Here is a 17,665-nt window from a genome sequence, read left to right on the forward strand (position 1 = left end):
AAAATTTTTTAAATTAAAAAAAAAGGGATAAAAATTAACTCAATTAATTTTGTTTTAATTAACCCTTCTATTTGAAATAAATAATTTCATTGATTGTCCCTTGAAAAAAAAAAAAAAAAAAAAAAAAAAAAAAAAAAAACTCAGATCAAGCACATGTTAACAATTTGCAGGACATTAATTGTATATGGGATTCACCAAAAATAAACCCATTCCACCCGATTCTGACTAGGGAAATTCCGGGGAAAATGAGATTATTAGCTTTAATCGGCATCCATTTCTTCAAGTGCAGTCCTGGCAGCTGCCTTGGCTTCCTCTAGGAGTTCATCCGGAACCTGAAAGTCCCACAAATTCATAATAAATACATAACCCAGCCGCTCAAATATAAACCAGCCTGCATTGGGACAACCAGCTCCTAAACATACAAAACCTACATGCCTGAATATCCTTGTACCAACATTACCAACAGTTCATGCGTTCAAAAATAAGGAAATCAGGTCCACGCATCACCTTTCTTAATTCCCTTTTTTTTCTGTTCAAAGTTATGTGCACGCTGCATCCAAGTGCTTGGCTAAAAATCCTAGAGCTTGCCAGAAATTGCTTTCAAATGTCCAACCGAGCTATTTACTTGTATGTATTCAATTTGGAAGAGGTAGTGGTAAAAAGAAATGTGGAGTTCTGCAATTTTAATGCTTCTTCTCTACTGCAATTGAACACCGAAGTAAAATAGGGCCAGAAATTACCTTCTGATGCAGTTTATTTGATTCATCACAAACCCAACTCATCTCCAATTCAAAGGCCTTGTCCTTTGCTTCGTCATGCACCTTGTAAATGCTGCTCAAAACAAAAATGGAAAATAAATAAATAAATCACACAAATTACTAACTACAAAGCCCACAAGTACATCCCACCCCCTCTAAAGTTCATACCTCTTGCTTTCGATTAATATAAATTACTAAAATTGTACCTAAAGCCAAATAGTGAGAGACAATGCTCATCAAATATTTCAATCATACATATTTTCTCAGCCTGAATGGTTTAACAAATAAACAAGCTAATAAGGCTGACCTATCAATATCTTTCAATGATCTTTTAAATTATTTTGCATTTAAAACTATGTTTTACTTTTTTGGTGTTCCCATTTTATGACGGGCAATTTTTATTTGGTTTGCCATAGGTAGCAAAAGGAATTTGAGACAGGACAGGAGAGGAGACAGGGAGGGGAGGAAAGAACAGATACAATTAACAGATCAGCAAAGAAAAAGGTTAATGGAATGCACCGTAATTCAAAAAAGAGAGAACATATTTTATTCAGAGGGAAAGAGGCAATACTCACATTTTTGCTACTTCAATAACCCCTTCTCGGCATGTCATTTCAGAAAGCTTCAACTTTTCGATTTCTCTGTCCAAACCATTCATACAATCATTAGAAATGAAAAGGACAAGCATGCAAAACATTAGCTTGATATATGTAATGTTAATATAATGACCACGCAATATCTTTAAAGTCAAAACAAACAAGGGATATCAAAGATAAAATCATAATTTAGCATGATAAATTCCACAATCAGAACAGGTTGCTATGTTATTTTGATAGAAACCTTCAACCAAAATTTATTCACTTCATCCAAAATTACTTAATTTGATAACCACAGTTACATTGCTATCTTCAAAAATTTAATGAGAAAAGTGTAACAAAAAAAAAAGAAAGAAAGATATCCACAACACAGAGTTATTGTTTTTATGCAATGAATATCATGAATATATTGCTTGATAAATTCGCCATTTGCGGCAAAATGTGAGAACTTACGTTTTAGCAGCTTGCTTTCCCTTTCCAATTGCAGCACCAAAATATCTCTGTACCAAATTTTGTTTTCATTTGAAGCATGAAATTAATTTATAAGAAACTCCAAACAATACAACCATCAAATAGTTACCAAGTAAAAACCAAGTAATGGCAATCATCAACAAATCAATAGAAAAAATTATATGGAAAAGAGCTAGTGAATATATAGCTAAAATAAAGGCAATTCAACTCACATAGGATATGCCAGATGGCTCAATCATGTATAATTGTGGTCCATCTCTGTCATAACCACCAAGAATTATCCCGCAACCAAATGGTCTGTAGCATTGACAAATTTGATTAACTGTTTTCTGAAGGGATGACAGCTGTTTGCCAGAAATAAAAAAGAAAGGATCAATAATTTCCTTACCTAAGCCACCAGTACAGTGTACATAAATGCACATAACTAGCAACCCGATCAGCAAGTTCCTTCACAGGAATGGGTTCACCATAAACACTAATGATCAGAAAAAATAAACTCAAGCTTAGAGACCTTTTGAGGCACAATAAAAATTGAAAAAGCATGCTCAATCTCTGATAATCAAACACATTGAGGAAAGAAAATTAGGGTTTCAGCCTCCCATATCCATGTTAATTGCTAAACTAGTCAAAGTTTCCTACCATATAATGATTCCTTGTAAATATTCAAGTGGGTTCTAGCATGAAAAACAATGCATTGTTAAACAACAACCTTTCATAATTGGTTGCCTCAGACTTCGCTCGTGCAACAATCTGTCTTCCATCAGCTGCTAAACCAGCAACTGCCTGATATTTGAATATAGATGGTGTCCACAGACAGACATGCAAATGCACAGTTAGAATATTAAAAAATGTACACCAATACAACTTTAATGCTCCAATTTTTGGACTTAAAGGACCAAACCAAGTGCAGAAATATTAATAAGGACCAATTGAACAGCATGGTCAGACACGGAAAAACATAAGATAACTAAAAAAAAGCATATTTCCAAATTCCACCAATTGAAATGGAAGAAATAACAAAAGTGGTGTACTTAGAAGTTCAAGAAATAGATGAGCAACATCATATGGGCTAGCCTCATATTTAAAGATTTAATACTCTGTGGAAGTACATTAACAACTGGTGTGTGGCAAGTCCTTGTACACTTTGTCCAGCACCTTATTTTTTTCATGAAATATGAGTTCCACAAAATCTACTTACACCCTTTTATTTACACTTATTTGAATGGAAGCATACATTCACACATTTGAATAGAAAAACCATTAAAAAATGCATGTTGACCTCATTTACATTATAAGATAAGTGAGAGAATATTATACTGAGATTATGAGGGAGAAGGCAATTTTGTACTATTCCTACAACCCAAGATGCATTGAAGAAAATTTAACATTTTGTTGCACAAATTGTTTTGTGAACAATGGAGAAAACCAGAGTGGTATTCAAGTCCAAAAGCAAGTAATGCAAGCAGCCACATATTGAAATAAGTACAGTGTTAAGTAGTATTTGCATAACAGGCATCATTAAAGAGTTGCTCCAATGAAGCCATTATTTAAATTCTTCAACAAATTTGTCTGGCACAGACATAGAGAAACACAATTAGAGACGCAACACAAGACATACATTAATTATATAAAATGTCTTTGTACGATCAGAACCATTTACTATGGCTAACATGTTAGCCATACTTCCCTTTGGCTAACATGAAATCTTTGCTTCCAAACCTACCAATGACAATTAGACACATAGATCAAATGTAAGTATAAAACATATTCCACAATGTCTGTCAGAATTAATCCCAACTAAAGAGGCAAAACTAATTCCATTCATTTGATCAGCATGTAAACTCGAAAAGCACATGGAAATACATCCACTGGGGCCGTGTCTATATGTTGGACAAAATGTGGCCAAGTCGCATAAGATATGCGGTGAAAGAGTAAAGACACCAATTTATCAACTTTCACTGTAAAAGATAAATCACAACAACAAATATCCCCGAATAACAAACAGACAAAATCTAAACAACATAAATTTGCAATGAACCCAATAAAGAGCGACCTAGAAGTACAATGTAAAGTTAGAATTTTTCTTTCATTTTGTTACCCACCATGATAAAAGTAAAAATAATAAAAAAAATAGTAAAAGGGCACTAGATTAATAATAATAATTAAAAAAAAAAAAAACAGTTTGTACCATGCCAGAATGCCGATGAACAGAGTGAATTCTCCTATTGGAACCCGGCAACATCATCTTAGATGCAATGAGCTTCTCCACACCCTAAACACCACAAGGGAAAATACAAGTCCAATTGTAAAGTCACATATATTTTTCTAGGAACGCTGAACTATGAACGGAAGGAAAAGGATGAAATCAAAGAAGAAATGCAATTCACCATAACAATCCCGTCCTTGCACTTGATTCCAATAACAGTACTGCAAAAACAAAAACGGTAAACAACATCAAAACCGCAAATAAAAAAAAAATAAAAAAAACCTAATGAAGCTCATCACTTCCCCGGCTTACACCATGCCCACTTCAAAACTAACCATACAAGTTAAAATAAGGAAACAATAGTTGTGGACGATAAAAATAAATGACAGGTACAGTAATTATTCTGAAAACAAACATAAACATAAAAGAGAGTGAAAAAGAAAAAAGACCCGCTGTTATCGACGGCTTTGGCAGCGTACTCGATCTGGAAAACGCGGCCATCTGGAGAGAAAGTGGTGACTGAGAGATCGTAACCTGTTCCTATGCTGCTCATCTTTTTAGCCTTTCGCTTCGCTTCTGTGTGATTACTAGCGTGAGGTCCTTCAGTAGAAATAGAGCTCCGCAACCGCAAGTTTTCTTCGATCTCAAGACAGATGGAAAGGAAAGATACGCTGGTGGTAGAATTGAGGTGGACTATGGGCCGGGCTTCCAATATGTAAAAAAGCCGATTTTCGTTTCTTTCTTCTTTTTTATTTTTTCATCGTAATTATGGTTTTCCCTCTTCGAAATAGTTGTGGTAATTGTAATTGCGTTGGAAAAACAAATTTACGATTGTAATTTTTTTTTTCTCTTGTTCTTTACAAATGGTAAAGAAAATTATCATTATTATATAGTAGGGGATTCAATTAATCACTAAAAAATTTCTTCAAATTTTGAATGAACTTTGAAATGAGTTTATTCCCAAATTTTTATTCGGAATTGAATTTCATTTTACACGTCAAAATTCCATTTATTTTCTTTAACCCGAGTACAAATTTCCTCTAATCTAATCCCCCTATATTTTTTCTTTTTCAGCCTCCAGTCTAATCCTGTTGCCCTTCGGGGGAATGGCCAGACAGCGTATCCATGTCAATCCCCATAATCTTCTAAGATTCACTTAAATAACGATTAGTGATACTTGTTAAAAAGAGCTCCACTCATTACTCATTTAGTCTCAATTACGGAATTCGTTCTAAATCATTTTATTATCATAAAATAAACAAACTTAACCTCCGCAATATGAAAATAACTTAAAAAGAGTGTAAATTCTGCAACTGAGTAATGATCCATTTATATGATAATAGGGTATGCACCACCAAGTCTCCCAACATATTTTGTTACATGAAAATCCGTCTCACTCAATAGCACCCATACTCTACAGTAGGTGATGGGCTGAACTTTGTCAAATTGCATCACCTCTACTTGTGCAATTCCATCACTCATTGGCAACCATAACAAACTAGACATGAGATGATTAGATTGAAACCCGCACTCGCGTATATATCTGTTTAACAAACACGTGAACCGACACTACTCCAAATCCACCAATCAATGGAACACACCCGACAGATATGATAATAGGCTCAACGCTGTATAATCAATCACCTGTATCTGCAATCTTAACTAGCCAACTCCCCCGATCCTATGTCTCCTCTTTCTTGCTCTTTTTCTGAATCATCTCTAGTAGGGCTGCTGCCTGTAAGAATGCTCTCACCCAAGAGGTTGCTGGCACTGTTCACAACATCAACGTTATCTTCACCTTTCATATTGCCCAAATTGGGGGAATTAAAACCAGAGACATGCCCTTCTGAATGTTTTGGCTGATTCAAGGCACGACAATGTGGACAGTAGTAAGTAATGTGTGGAAAATCCTCCTTCCTGACAAGTCCTGAGCAAAACAACAAGCCATAAACTTCATTAATGAACACAATAATTGCAACGGTAAGTGGATATACATGCATTGGTGCATGTCTTGTTCACCGAAATGCACTGGTGATGCTGCAAATAGTAAATCATAATGGGATGGCACAGTATCCATCCGAACACGAGTTGATAAATTGAAGTGTGTCCACTTACCATTGTGCATATGGCAGTTTCCACATATCAGTGCATATGATTCCGTAGGATCCTCACCCACAAGTAATGCAGCTAATCGAGCAATCCATCCCCCCTCTTGCAAAGCAGAACCTTGAGGATTCTGATGCTCAACAACAAGCGGTTTTTCCTGAGCAGTTTGAAGACTTTCACTTTGTGCAGAACATAGCATTCCTTCATCACGATGAAGCACTGGAGAACTCCCTGCACTACTGGATCTAGTGTGCCCTGGCTTTCTATTCCTAAGGCCACTAGCTTGCACAAACTCAACATCATTACTCATCCTTGTTGCGCTATTGAGCTTATCTTCATCTCCCACATACACTTTCAAGCCAGAATCTGCACCCAACTTAGATGCGAGGACTGTTGCAGCAGCTGCCTTTGCTGCTGGATCTGGATCATATCTCTGCATAGACCCAGGCTTAAACTAAAATTGAAGAATTCTCAAACATGGTATCATGCATTTGAAACATGGTCCATAAAGCTACAAGCCTATAAAAGGATAGCACCAATTGTTGCGTTGCATCTGCTAGATAAAATACTTTGTTTATATTTCTTTTCCTTTGAGACTCATAAGTAGATAAGAAATACCCATTTTGGAAACACATGCAAGCTATCCAACACAAGTCATAATCCTTTCTATTCAAGGCAGCGCAGGTAGACATCATGACACTAACACAGCTCGCCAAATTTACCTATCATGTCCATAATATAATGTTATGAGTAAGGAATAAAGAAGTATTAGATTAGTTTCTATATTCAGTTGTAATTGTAGAAAGTAGTTGTGGCACCCAAAGTAGTATAAATATGAACTTACTTGTAAAGATAAAGATATCCAAGATCATTAGCAATCAAAGATTATCTTTCTCTTAATTCTGTTTTCTTCTACTCCTCCCTTGTTTTCTCTATTTCTTCTCTAATTTCTATTATTCTGTGATGAAGAATCTGGTTATGTGACAAGTGGTATCAGAGCCAACGATTTAGAGGCCTAAATTCCAGGTTCTTTCCTATATTATTTCTCTATTCTTCTTCTCCTCTCTGATTTTCTTCTTCCTTCCTCCTCCTTTTCTGAGATTTCTTCCTTCTTTCCCTCCCTTCTTCTTCATCTATTCTGCTTTCTTCCCTCTAATTCTTCTTTCTTCTTCCTAAAATTTCTTTCTTTACCGTTCTTTCTTCTTTCTGTTTTTTCTTCTCTTCTTTCTTGTTGATAGAATTTTTCTTCTTATGTCCCTGAGAATTCTTCTCCTTCTTCCTCTATTCTTTCCTTCTTTCTTTTCCAGAATTTCCTTCCTCTCATTTGCAGAAATTTCTTCCATTTCCTTCCTTCTGTTCTTGCTTTGTTTCTTCATTTTCTTGGCAAAACCTTGTTTCTGAACTTCTTTCTTCCCTTTGGAACCCCTTTCTTTCTTAAATTCTTGAACCAAATTCTTTCTTGTTCTATTATTTTCTAGTTTCTTATGTTTTCTTTCTTTAAATCCTCACTTCCAGCATTTCAAGGACTTATTTCTTGAAATTCTTGAAATTTCCATTCCTTCCTTTATTCACATTCTTTTCGTGTTCTCCCTTTCTTGAAATTCTTCTTCTTTCTATTTTATCGATTTTTCTAGAAATTTCTCCCTTGAATTACCATTTTGCTTCTGAAAATCAAATTACTCTTTATTGATTTTCTTTCTTAAAATTCTTGGATCATGGAAGTGCAATACTTGGCACAAATTTTTCTTAAAGAAGTTCAAGAGATTCTAGATAGAAGATTAAAAGAACAGGAGTGGTTGGAACAAAGATTCGAAAAAGTGATTCAGAAAGTAGAAAATTTATATCAAAAAATAGAAAATTTAGATCAGAAAATGGAAAGGTTTGAGCAATCAATTCAAGTGACAGAGGAAAAGATTGCAGTCTTGATCAATGAAAATCAAATTTTTGAAAAGCCTAGTGAAGAACAAGATGTTTCTTGTGAAATTTTGCATAAGAAAGACAGGACCATTGAGGTGGAGCAGGAGCTTTTTGTTGATATGTCTAATGTAAGTGAGATTAACGAGGAAAAGAACGATAAAGATGCTGATGACGGGCAACTAGAGTTTGAAATGAGGACACTATTCATTGAATCTGAAGTGTTTGCACAAATCATTTCCAAAAATGAATTTTTTATTTTTGGACATGTTCTTGAAAAAAAGAAAGATAAATGTGTTACAAAAAGTGTGGGTATTGGAAACACGTAGCAGTATTTTGGGAGCCAATATGGTGAGTTCAGCTGTTGTCATCTTGGAATTCTTATGGAAGATAAATGGGAAATAGCAAGGAGAGAAAGAAAGAAGGTTATGACATCAAATTCTATTGCGATCTTGAAGGAACAAGCATAGGAAATTTGGAGAAGGAAAAAATAAAAAAATGTTTAGCATCTTCAGCCAAGCCTTATGGGTCATTTCAGCTCAAGCACGTGCAGGAAGTGAACATGCATTTGGGTTCTAAATTCAGGGGATTACTGACCAGCAAAAGCTGCTATGTGGGATTTTCACATCCTTTTGACCAAGTCTGAGGAAAGAAGCCACAGAAATTCATTTCAATTTTCAGCATTTTTTTCATTCTTGAGGACAAGAATGATTTCAAGGGGTGGGGAATGTTATGAGTAAGGAATAAAGAAGTATTAGATTAGTCTCTATATTTAGTTGTAATTGTAGAAAGTAGTTGTGGCACCCAAAGTAGTATAAATAGGAACGAACTTGTAAAGATCAAGATATCCAAGATCATTAGCAATCAAAGATTATCTTTCTCTTAATTCTGTTTTCTTCTACTCCTCCCTTGTTTTCTCTATTCCTTCTCTAATTTCTATTATTCTGTGATGGAGAATCTGGTTATGTGACATATTACTTGCACAGAAATACTTCTGGTTCCATCAAAAAATACAATTTTTCATTCCCAGTTTTCATTTTCTACTAGAAAACTAGAAAAAAATTGTAGCGCAAATATCATATAGGATAAAATATTTTAATGCATCAAACTCGATTAACAGTAGTTTTATTTTATAGGTGACTGTTGCCAACTAGATTCAAAAAAACGCGCTAATAGCTATGTTCTTGTCTATGGTGGAGCCATGTTGATGGTGATAGTGGTGTTAGGCTCGACCATGATACATATAAAACAAGTTAAGAGTATTACAAGGCTGCCGTTAGTGATTAAAGTATCCTGGTTTTATTTGGCTACATTATCATTACATGATTCACAGGAACAATTTTGAAAATTCTTATGGTTAATTGATAAAAGAAAAAGAATGCACTATCACTGAAAATACTGCTCACAGGATTTCTTTGGTAACTAAGTCTAAATAAAAATACATAAACATTGTTCCTCATCTCATTCAACACACATACACACTCGCACACCCAAATTAACAGATCATTTGCCAATTGCGAAAACAATGAATAGATAAAATGATGTTGGCTTAATGCATTCAGACTAATGCCCCAAGTACAAACCTTTGACAAAAACATGCACAGAAGGAAAAACAAAAAAGATCTCCAAAGAGATATTCTATGAGAAGCACAAATATTGGACCAAATAGCATAACTATCTTACTACGATTACCTGAATAAGTTGCTGCGTAGTGTAGTAATTTGTCTTCTCTTTAAGTTCATCAATTTTAGCTTGCCTCTCAGCCCGCAGCCTTTCAAGAGTTTTCTGATCCCTTCGATCACCTTCATGAACATAAGAATTAAGGATAATTAATATGGCCTATAAATTTACAAGAGTCAAACTGTATTTAGGAAATCAAGATGGCAGCTGGACATATAGCCTCAAGTCTGAGAACTGGCGCCCTCTCTTCCAATAAAAATAACTTCCACCTGCCAAATTCATTTTAGTACTCTGATTTGTTGGACTGGATTTCTGTTTCATTTCATATGCTATTGGGCCTAGCAACTCCAGCATTAAGTTAAAGATTTATTTTTAATTAGACTTCTGTTTCAGGTAAAGACTAAGACCAATTAGAAAAGTAGTTTCGATACTCTAAGAATCTAAAAGGAAACGAAGCCTTGAATAAACATGAAAATCTCCAAGAAACCAAAGTTGTTGCAAGTTTTAGACACTTACACATAGTTCTGAAGCTCACAAATGCTGAATATGCAAGGCATGATATACCAGGCAAAAGAAACATAGGCATAACCCGAAATGCCCTCATCTTCCAATTCAAATCCATTGATCTTGTTGTCATAATAGCATAGCCTACTGCAATTACCTGGATTTATGGAACAATGATTGTAAGAAGGCAATTCACTACCGGTAATATTAGACTCTGCAAAGGAAACCCATGAATAAGGCAAGATGTCAACTTCACAACACTTTACTTTTCTCGAATTCAAACTAGGAATTGGCACGTGCCTGTATACCAAATGATGCTCTTAGACCTATTGTTTAGGTGAAAACACCAAAGGTCAATTTATTATCATCTGGTATCAATATACAGATGTTTACCAGTGTTGTTTTTATATATCTGCAATTGGCAGATATAGAAACAAAAGGTATCAAAGAACATCTGATTTTGGGAACACATATTTATGCAACTGCAAATTCCCAGAAGGTAGCTGGAAGCTGCTAACAGAAACTGGATTAACAGACAAAGAATGACAAGAACCAATCTGCATCCTTAAGTGACATGAGAACAAGGAAAGAAAAACCAAGTACATATAGTGGTGTTCTTGTTCTTAGATAAACATTTTTTAGTGATATATTGCCACTTGGATCCGAGAATTCATTGTAAAGTAGATGAGGCAAAAGATCATAACCTCAAAAATGACCGAGAAAATAATGAGATGCCTAGTCATCTTCCTCCAAGTAAGGGATCTCCTTTTCATCCTTGATAAAACAGCAGCTTCTTTCTTGGAAATGCTTTGCAGTCTCTTCTCAAAATTGTCTCCATGAAGTCTGAAAATGCCATTCCAAATACGAGAGATAACACCCTTGCGCTTCTTTTCGTCAATTACTCTTGGTTCATTCTTTCCTTCATCTGCTATGCCTTTGTCCTCTGCCATTCCTTTTGCTCTTTTTTTTCTTCTATTACTACTACTGAAAGATAATAGTTAAGGAGAATCATTCATAAATATACGTAATAATCAAGTTACTTTTCAAAATTGATGAAGATTCTACTTTCTAACTATTCTTAACCAGAACATTATTAAATCATGTAAATTCAGCCATAATAATAATATGGTATATGGACCTATTAGAAAGAAACAAAATAAAAAGGAGTGATTCAAAAGAAAATAAAACAAGATCCAAAGTGAAAATGAAAGGCCAGACAAACAGGGAAAGAAATATGAAAATGATGAGATCTACGACCACCCAGAAAGAAATGGATGGGGCAGTCGATCTATTAAATCATCCGGGTAGTAGCAGGAATCCTCTTTGCTTTGAAGTGTCTCAAATCTATCCAAAGAATAGAATAATCAAACTCACCACAGAAATAGGATTTGGGAAGAGGCAACGTAGAAACAAATTGAAAAACTGTAATGGTCTGCGAAAATTAAGAAGTACACAAATTGTGAAAGGCCAATACCCATCCCACTTAAACAACAGAAATTGGGAAGGTTACTAGAGGTTGAGAAATTCCATCACCACTTTCACAATTCTCAACGCATACGGTATAATCAATGGTCGGCAACTTATGATCTTAAAACACCTAACATAAATTAAGTTCAACAAATTATCAATTAAAAGTATTAAGTTAAAAGACAACATAATAAGAATTCAAGGAATTGTCCATTAGAATATACACCGAGTAAAGACAGTTAATGGCATGCATTTACAAGAAAGCCAGAGGCTATAATCATCAATACAGTTGAAAATGTCAAATTTGACAAGAAAATTACATTTCCAGAATTTGCAGAACGAAATGAATACCTCTATATACATAAAATCACAGCAAGATGAGCAATAACAACAAGAGAGGGTGAAAGAAAGAGAGAAAAACGTAATGGGGGAAAAAAAAAAAGAAAAGTGAGTAAAGAATAGATACCTGGATTGAGATTGACGACAGTCGCGTCGGTTGCTTGAGCTCGAAAGATGCAGCAGCAATACGAAGGCGTGAGTGCGTGTGAGAGAGAGAATTGGAGAAGGGAAATTGAGTTAATGTGAAAAACGACGTAAAATATTCACTTGGTCCACTGGCAAGGGTATCGCGAAGGACAATCGCGCGACGGCTTCGGGGATCCTCGGTTCGTAAGAGAAGGAGAAGCAGCAGCGAGTTGAATGGGCTCAGCGATGGCAGCAGAACCCTAGCAACGTCGAAGGGATCTTGATTTTAGGAGGGGAAGGGGGGAGGGGGTCTCTGATACCCAGACTCAGAGATCAAGGGTATCAGGTTTTTTCACAACTATTTCTCGCGATTTATAAAATGGGTTTTTACACTCTGTTTAGGCTCCAACGGAGGTTAGTTGTTGGAAATTAAGTGCTGGCAACGCGGCGCGAGCGAACGGCGGTACGTGGATCAGCAGGTGAATACAACTATTTATAATAATAATACTATAAATGCGTTGATTAGACATATTTAAAAACCCTTGTCCATCTAAAGAAAATAAATTCATTTAATATAAATTAAAAAACATATAAGTTATATAATTAAAATAAAATAAAATAATATTATATTATATTTTTCATATTTTTTCACTTACAAAATTATGTTAAAATTTTAAAAAATGTATAATATTGAAAGACCAAGGAATAGATTATCACCTACAAAAGAAAAATAGTACATAATTTAAGAGGATAAAAATGAACGGATTATTTTAAAATATTTTTTATTGAGAGACTGAAAAATATATTTTTTTTCAAAAATAATAAATAAAACTTTTTATAATAATATACTGAATTTTTTAAAAATTTTATATTTATTTTAACTATTTTCATTATGCAACTGTATAATTACATTAAAAGCTTAATCGATAGAACCGCAAAATACATATTAAAATACTGAATTATGATTTTAAGCTGTAGATTTTGGGGGGAAATGCATTTTTAGAAAGTATTAATTTAAATATTGTTAAAAAAACAGTTTGAGAAAAGTTTTTTATATTGATATGTCAAAATAATTTTAATTATTTTTTAATATTTTTTAAATAATAATTTTTAGAAATTATTTTCCTCAACATCAACTTGTCAAATAGATTATAAGAAATAAAATAAAAACATTAATAAAATATAAAATTTCATTTACTATGAGCATTACACATATTATTTTTTTAAAGAAATAATTATTTAATTTTTATAATATAATAAAATTCATTAATGAATGCCTAAATATTAATTTACCAGACTAATATATCTGCCTAAGAATGTAGGGGGACAAAATCAAAGTCACATATGCTGTTTTCTAAAAAATTTGAAAGAAGTCGCGCATACTTTAATATAAATAAAAAGTAAATATATTTTATGAAATAATTGATTATTTGTTTTTATTCTCCAGCTGTCAATTTACGAACACACCAAAATTTATGGGTCACTTTAATTTTTATTATTTTATTTTATTGTGCATTTATTTGCATCAATCCAATTCGCATCTTGATTAAAAAAAAAGTTATCATTGGTGATATAGCCTTTTTTTAGTATATATATAAACAAAGAAAGAGCCCTTTGATTAAATAAATTATAATTTCTAGTGTACTTCCTTAAAAACAACAGGTCAATATATAGAAATATAATTTTTTTTAATTAAAAATTAAGAATTTAAAAATAAAATTAAAATTTTTTATATTTATTTAAATTCACTTGTCATAGGTATGTGCATATACATATAAATTTACTTTATTTAGCATTATAAAATTAATTAATATATTTAAATTTAAAATTTTATTTATTTTTATATATTAAAATGAAAAAAAAATGGCGTACCATAGTTAGCTTAAAATTAATATTTTAATTAATAATAACAATTTGGTACTTGAGTCTTAATTCAAAAATAAAAAAAAAAAGGCTAATGTTAGTATCAATTAATTATCCTATAAATAGCAAAAATATTTATTATATTACTATATGTAATGTAAATAGAATTTAATGAAAATAAAAAGAAATATAATAATATTTTAAGTTAAGTGAAAAAAATTATTGTAATTATATTTTATATTTTTTATCAATTAAAATTTAATTTTTAAAATTATTTTAATTGTATTACACTAAATTTTAAATTTATTTAAATATATTTATTATCAAATTAAATAGCATTGTTGTTTGTATATTATTAATTGTATGTTAAAAAACTAATAAAATTATTTATATTGTCACACCACATTAAATTTAAAATTAATTTTAAAATTTTTTATATTTTATTTTTATTATTTTTTTAATCTATTTAATAAATTTATTATTTAATATTATTTTTAAAATTACTATTAAGAAAATAATTTTATTAAATATATTAATTATGAAATATTAAAAAATAATTTAAAATAATATTTAATATGATTCAATTTAAAAATATTTAAAATAATAAATTAATTTTTTAAGTTATATTTTTTAAATTATTCTTCTAATTTTCAAATATAATATTAATTTATTATTTTTTAACAATTGATAAAATTTCTTTTTTAATGGTAGAATATTTTTCTTGAGTAGGATTCCAAAATCCTGAATAATATATAATAATACAATCTTTTTCATTTGTTCTTTGTTTAAGAATACCTCCATATCCTTGATCAGAAGCATCTGTTTCCACTATTTTAGGAAAATTAGGATTACAAATATTTAAACATGGTAAACTTTTGACATACTTTTTAATTTCCTAAATAATCTTAGTATGTTCTTCTGTCCATGGTTTAGGATTTGTTTTTAATCTATTATATAATGGTTTGCAAAATATTCTTAAGTTAGGATAAAAATCGGAGATGTAATTTAATGATCCTAAAAATCTTTGTAATTGGTTTTTATCTTTAATTTCATCGGGAAACTTGTCTGCAAACTCTATACTTCTTTGTATTGGTACTATTGTATTCTGATATATCTCATGTCCTAAAAATCTAATTTTTGTTTGAAAAATTTTCATTTTTGGTTTAGACAAAACTAATCCATTTCTTTTTATGGTCTTATAGAAAATTTGTAAATGTCTAATGTGTTGACTAATATCTTGACTAAATACTAATACATCATCTATATAAGTGATTATAAAATCATATGGTGTAAATATATCATTCATTATTTTATGAAATTCACTTTGTGCGTTTTTTAATCCAAATGGCATAATATTTCATTCATATTGGCCAAAAGGTACAGTAAATGCCGTTTTATATTTGTCTTTTTCATCTATTTGGACTTGCCAGAAACCTGATTTCATATCAAATTTTGAAAAAATTTGTGCTTTGTATAATCTATTTAATAAGTCTTGTTTATTTGGTATTGGATACCTAATCCATCTCAAAATTTTGTTTAATGGTTTATAATTAATTACTAATCTTGGTGCGCCTCTTTCTATTTCAGCATTTTTAATAACATAAAAGGCTGCACATGACCATGGTGATTTACTCGGTCTAATTAAATTTTTTGTTAATAAATCTTGGATTTCTTTTTTACAAAATTCTAGCATTTCTTGGTTCATTTGAATAGGCCTGGCTTTTGTAGGAATATCTTGCTCTTTAAAGTCTGGTTCATATGGTAAAGTGACAATATGTTATTTCCTATTCCAAAATGCAGTTGGTAAATCTGAACATAAATTTTTTTCAAACTTGTCTTGGATTTCTTTTCTTTGTTGTTGAATATTTGGTTTTTCCAATTGTTCTTCTATTTTTACTGACTGTAAATCTTCTTTTAGAAATTTAATTTGATTTTCTAAATTATTTATTTTACTTATATTTTCTTGTTGGAATAAATTTATATCATGGTAATTAATTGGTGATATAAATTTAAATATAATGTCTTGTCCTAATACATTAGTTTCTAAACCCAATTGTGTTACTTTAAAAGGGTATAACATTTGTAAAAATAGATTTCCTAATATGATTTGTGTATTAAGGTTTTTGATTAACATGAAACTTGTTTTAAAATAAATACCATTATTACAAATGTGTGCACTAGGTATTTTATAATCTATTTTTACCTTGGTTGAATTTGCCGCTGACAAAGTTTATTTGGTTTTATGAAAATATTTACTAGATATTATTCCTTGGTCTATACAGTTCATGTCTGCACCTGAGTCTAACATAGTTATAGTTTCTAATTTAAAATCTTTAATTGTTAAAGTGATTTTTACATACCATTTTTGAAATTTTATTCTAGTAATATCATTGAATTTTAATTCTTTGTCGCTTTCGTTTTCTGAAATAATTTCTTCTTTTTGTTCTACAATTTTCTCCTTATTCTTTAAATTTTAGTTTTGTTCTAACTGGTCACACCTGAATTTGAGTTGTCTAACTTCTAATTTTAATTGTCTTATTTCTGATTGTAAATCCATAGAAGAAATTGTTGTTACTGGTTTTTTATGCCTAAACATTTGTTCAATTTCTTCAAAGTTTGTTGGTGCCTCTGTTCCTTGTTTTATTTATTCATTAATTAATTTTGTTAATTTTTTAAAGAATTTTTTTTTTGATATTTGAATCCTGTACTTGTTCTATTTGTTATAACACTTGATTATATTCTGTTAAAATATTTATTTTGTCGTTACAATTACAAATCTCTCCCTTACAATTGTGATTACTATCAGTACTACTTAATGTATCTGAGGAATTGTCACTACTATAATCTTCGTCTAATTCTGAAGAAGATAACTTAATCTGGTCAATTCTATCTAATAACTGGTCTATGTTATCTATTTTTAGTTCTAGTCGTAACTCATGTATTTTTCTTATTGCAGGACACTCTTTTGCATAATGTCCTTTTTTATTACATAAATAGCATGTTATATTATTCTTATTATTTGGTTTTTTGAAACTATTTTTTCTCTGATAAGTATTTTTCTTAAATTGTTTTCTTTTAAAAGGTTTTTTATTTATTTGTTTATCATATTTATGTCTGTAACTGTATTTTCTATATATTTTGTCTGTTCTAAAAGGTTTATATTTCATTTGTTTATGTTTCTTTATTGTTCCAAAACCAAATTGTTCACACCAATTGCCTAATTCTTTTTTAGATTGTCTATTTTCCATTTTTAATTTCTGTTGTAATTTCATATCTCTGCATAATCTTATTCCTGTTAAGTTTACACATGTTATTAGGTCTCCATAGGTTAGATCATCATATGATATGTGTCCAAATTTTTGTTCAATTGTTTCTTTAACTTTGGTTGAAAATAACCTAGGTAATCCTGTTAAAAATTTTTCTTTCCAATGGTAAGCGTTTGGATCTGCAAGTGCATATACTCGTTTTAGAAAATTGTCCTTATACCATCTAAAATTTTCTAACTTTCTACATTTAAGGTTTTGTAATATTTCACTGTTTCGTTCTGTATACAGATCTAAGTCTCCTATAAAATGTGATATAATATTATAAACTAAATAGGCTAATGTAAAAGATTGTGGTTGACCTGTAGATGG

General features: G+C 31.3%; 2 protein-coding genes across 3 annotated transcripts; both read right to left on the bottom strand.

Moving 5' to 3' along the window:
• Positions 1-107: 107 nt before the first annotated feature.
• On the bottom strand, positions 108-4,700 carry LOC110610455 (proteasome subunit alpha type-3). The gene is made up of 10 exons (XM_021750384.2): positions 4,481-4,700; positions 4,213-4,252; positions 4,014-4,097; positions 2,535-2,608; positions 2,214-2,300; positions 2,038-2,122; positions 1,808-1,854; positions 1,334-1,399; positions 741-831; positions 108-332 (listed from the first exon to the last, which is right to left on the bottom strand). Exons 1-10 carry the CDS (start codon positions 4,582-4,584, stop codon positions 261-263), a joined length of 750 nt encoding a protein of 249 aa, XP_021606076.2. The 5' UTR covers positions 4,585-4,700; the 3' UTR covers positions 108-260.
• A 636-nt stretch (positions 4,701-5,336) lies between these two features.
• Positions 5,337-12,537, bottom strand: LOC110625736 (uncharacterized protein At2g24330). Of its 2 annotated transcripts, none has more exons than XM_021771473.2 (6): positions 12,169-12,537; positions 10,940-11,216; positions 10,248-10,392; positions 9,744-9,853; positions 6,147-6,570; positions 5,337-5,958 (listed from the first exon to the last, which is right to left on the bottom strand). In XM_021771473.2, the coding sequence occupies exons 2-6, from the start codon at positions 11,183-11,185 to the stop codon at positions 5,690-5,692; spliced, it is 1,194 nt and encodes a 397-aa protein (XP_021627165.1). In that variant the 5' UTR covers positions 11,186-11,216; positions 12,169-12,537; the 3' UTR covers positions 5,337-5,689. The 2 variants fall into 2 exon arrangements, with proteins under 2 accessions (XP_021627165.1, XP_021627089.1); XM_021771397.2 differs by having other exon boundaries at positions 10,940-11,219; positions 12,169-12,536.
• Positions 12,538-17,665: the final 5,128 nt, after the last annotated feature.

The sequence above is a fragment of the Manihot esculenta genome, chromosome 1 (assembly GCF_001659605.2).
Source record: "Manihot esculenta cultivar AM560-2 chromosome 1, M.esculenta_v8, whole genome shotgun sequence".
NCBI classification, from domain to species: Eukaryota; Viridiplantae; Streptophyta; class Magnoliopsida; order Malpighiales; family Euphorbiaceae; genus Manihot; species Manihot esculenta.

Excerpts from the sequence above, each read along its gene's own strand:
- LOC110610455 (XM_021750384.2), bottom strand. The coding sequence starts at position 4,584 with ATGAGCAGCATAGGAACAGGTTACGATCTCTCAGTCACCACTTTCTCT. Across the intron at positions 2,301-2,534 it reads GAGGCAACCAATTATGAAAG|TGTTTATGGTGAACCCATTC; the intron begins GTTGTTGTTTAA and ends TCTGATCATTAG. Across the intron at positions 1,400-1,807 it reads GGAAAGCAAGCTGCTAAAAC|AGAAATCGAAAAGTTGAAGC; the intron begins GTAAGTTCTCAC and ends TGGTTTGGACAG.
- LOC110625736 (XM_021771473.2), bottom strand. The coding sequence starts at position 11,185 with ATGGCAGAGGACAAAGGCATAGCAGATGAAGGAAAGAATGAACCAAGA. Across the intron at positions 9,854-10,247 it reads TGTGAGCTTCAGAACTATGT|GTGATCGAAGGGATCAGAAA; the intron begins GTAAGTGTCTAA and ends ATGTTCATGAAG. Across the intron at positions 6,571-9,743 it reads CTACGCAGCAACTTATTCAG|AGATATGATCCAGATCCAGC; the intron begins GTAATCGTAGTA and ends GGGTCTATGCAG.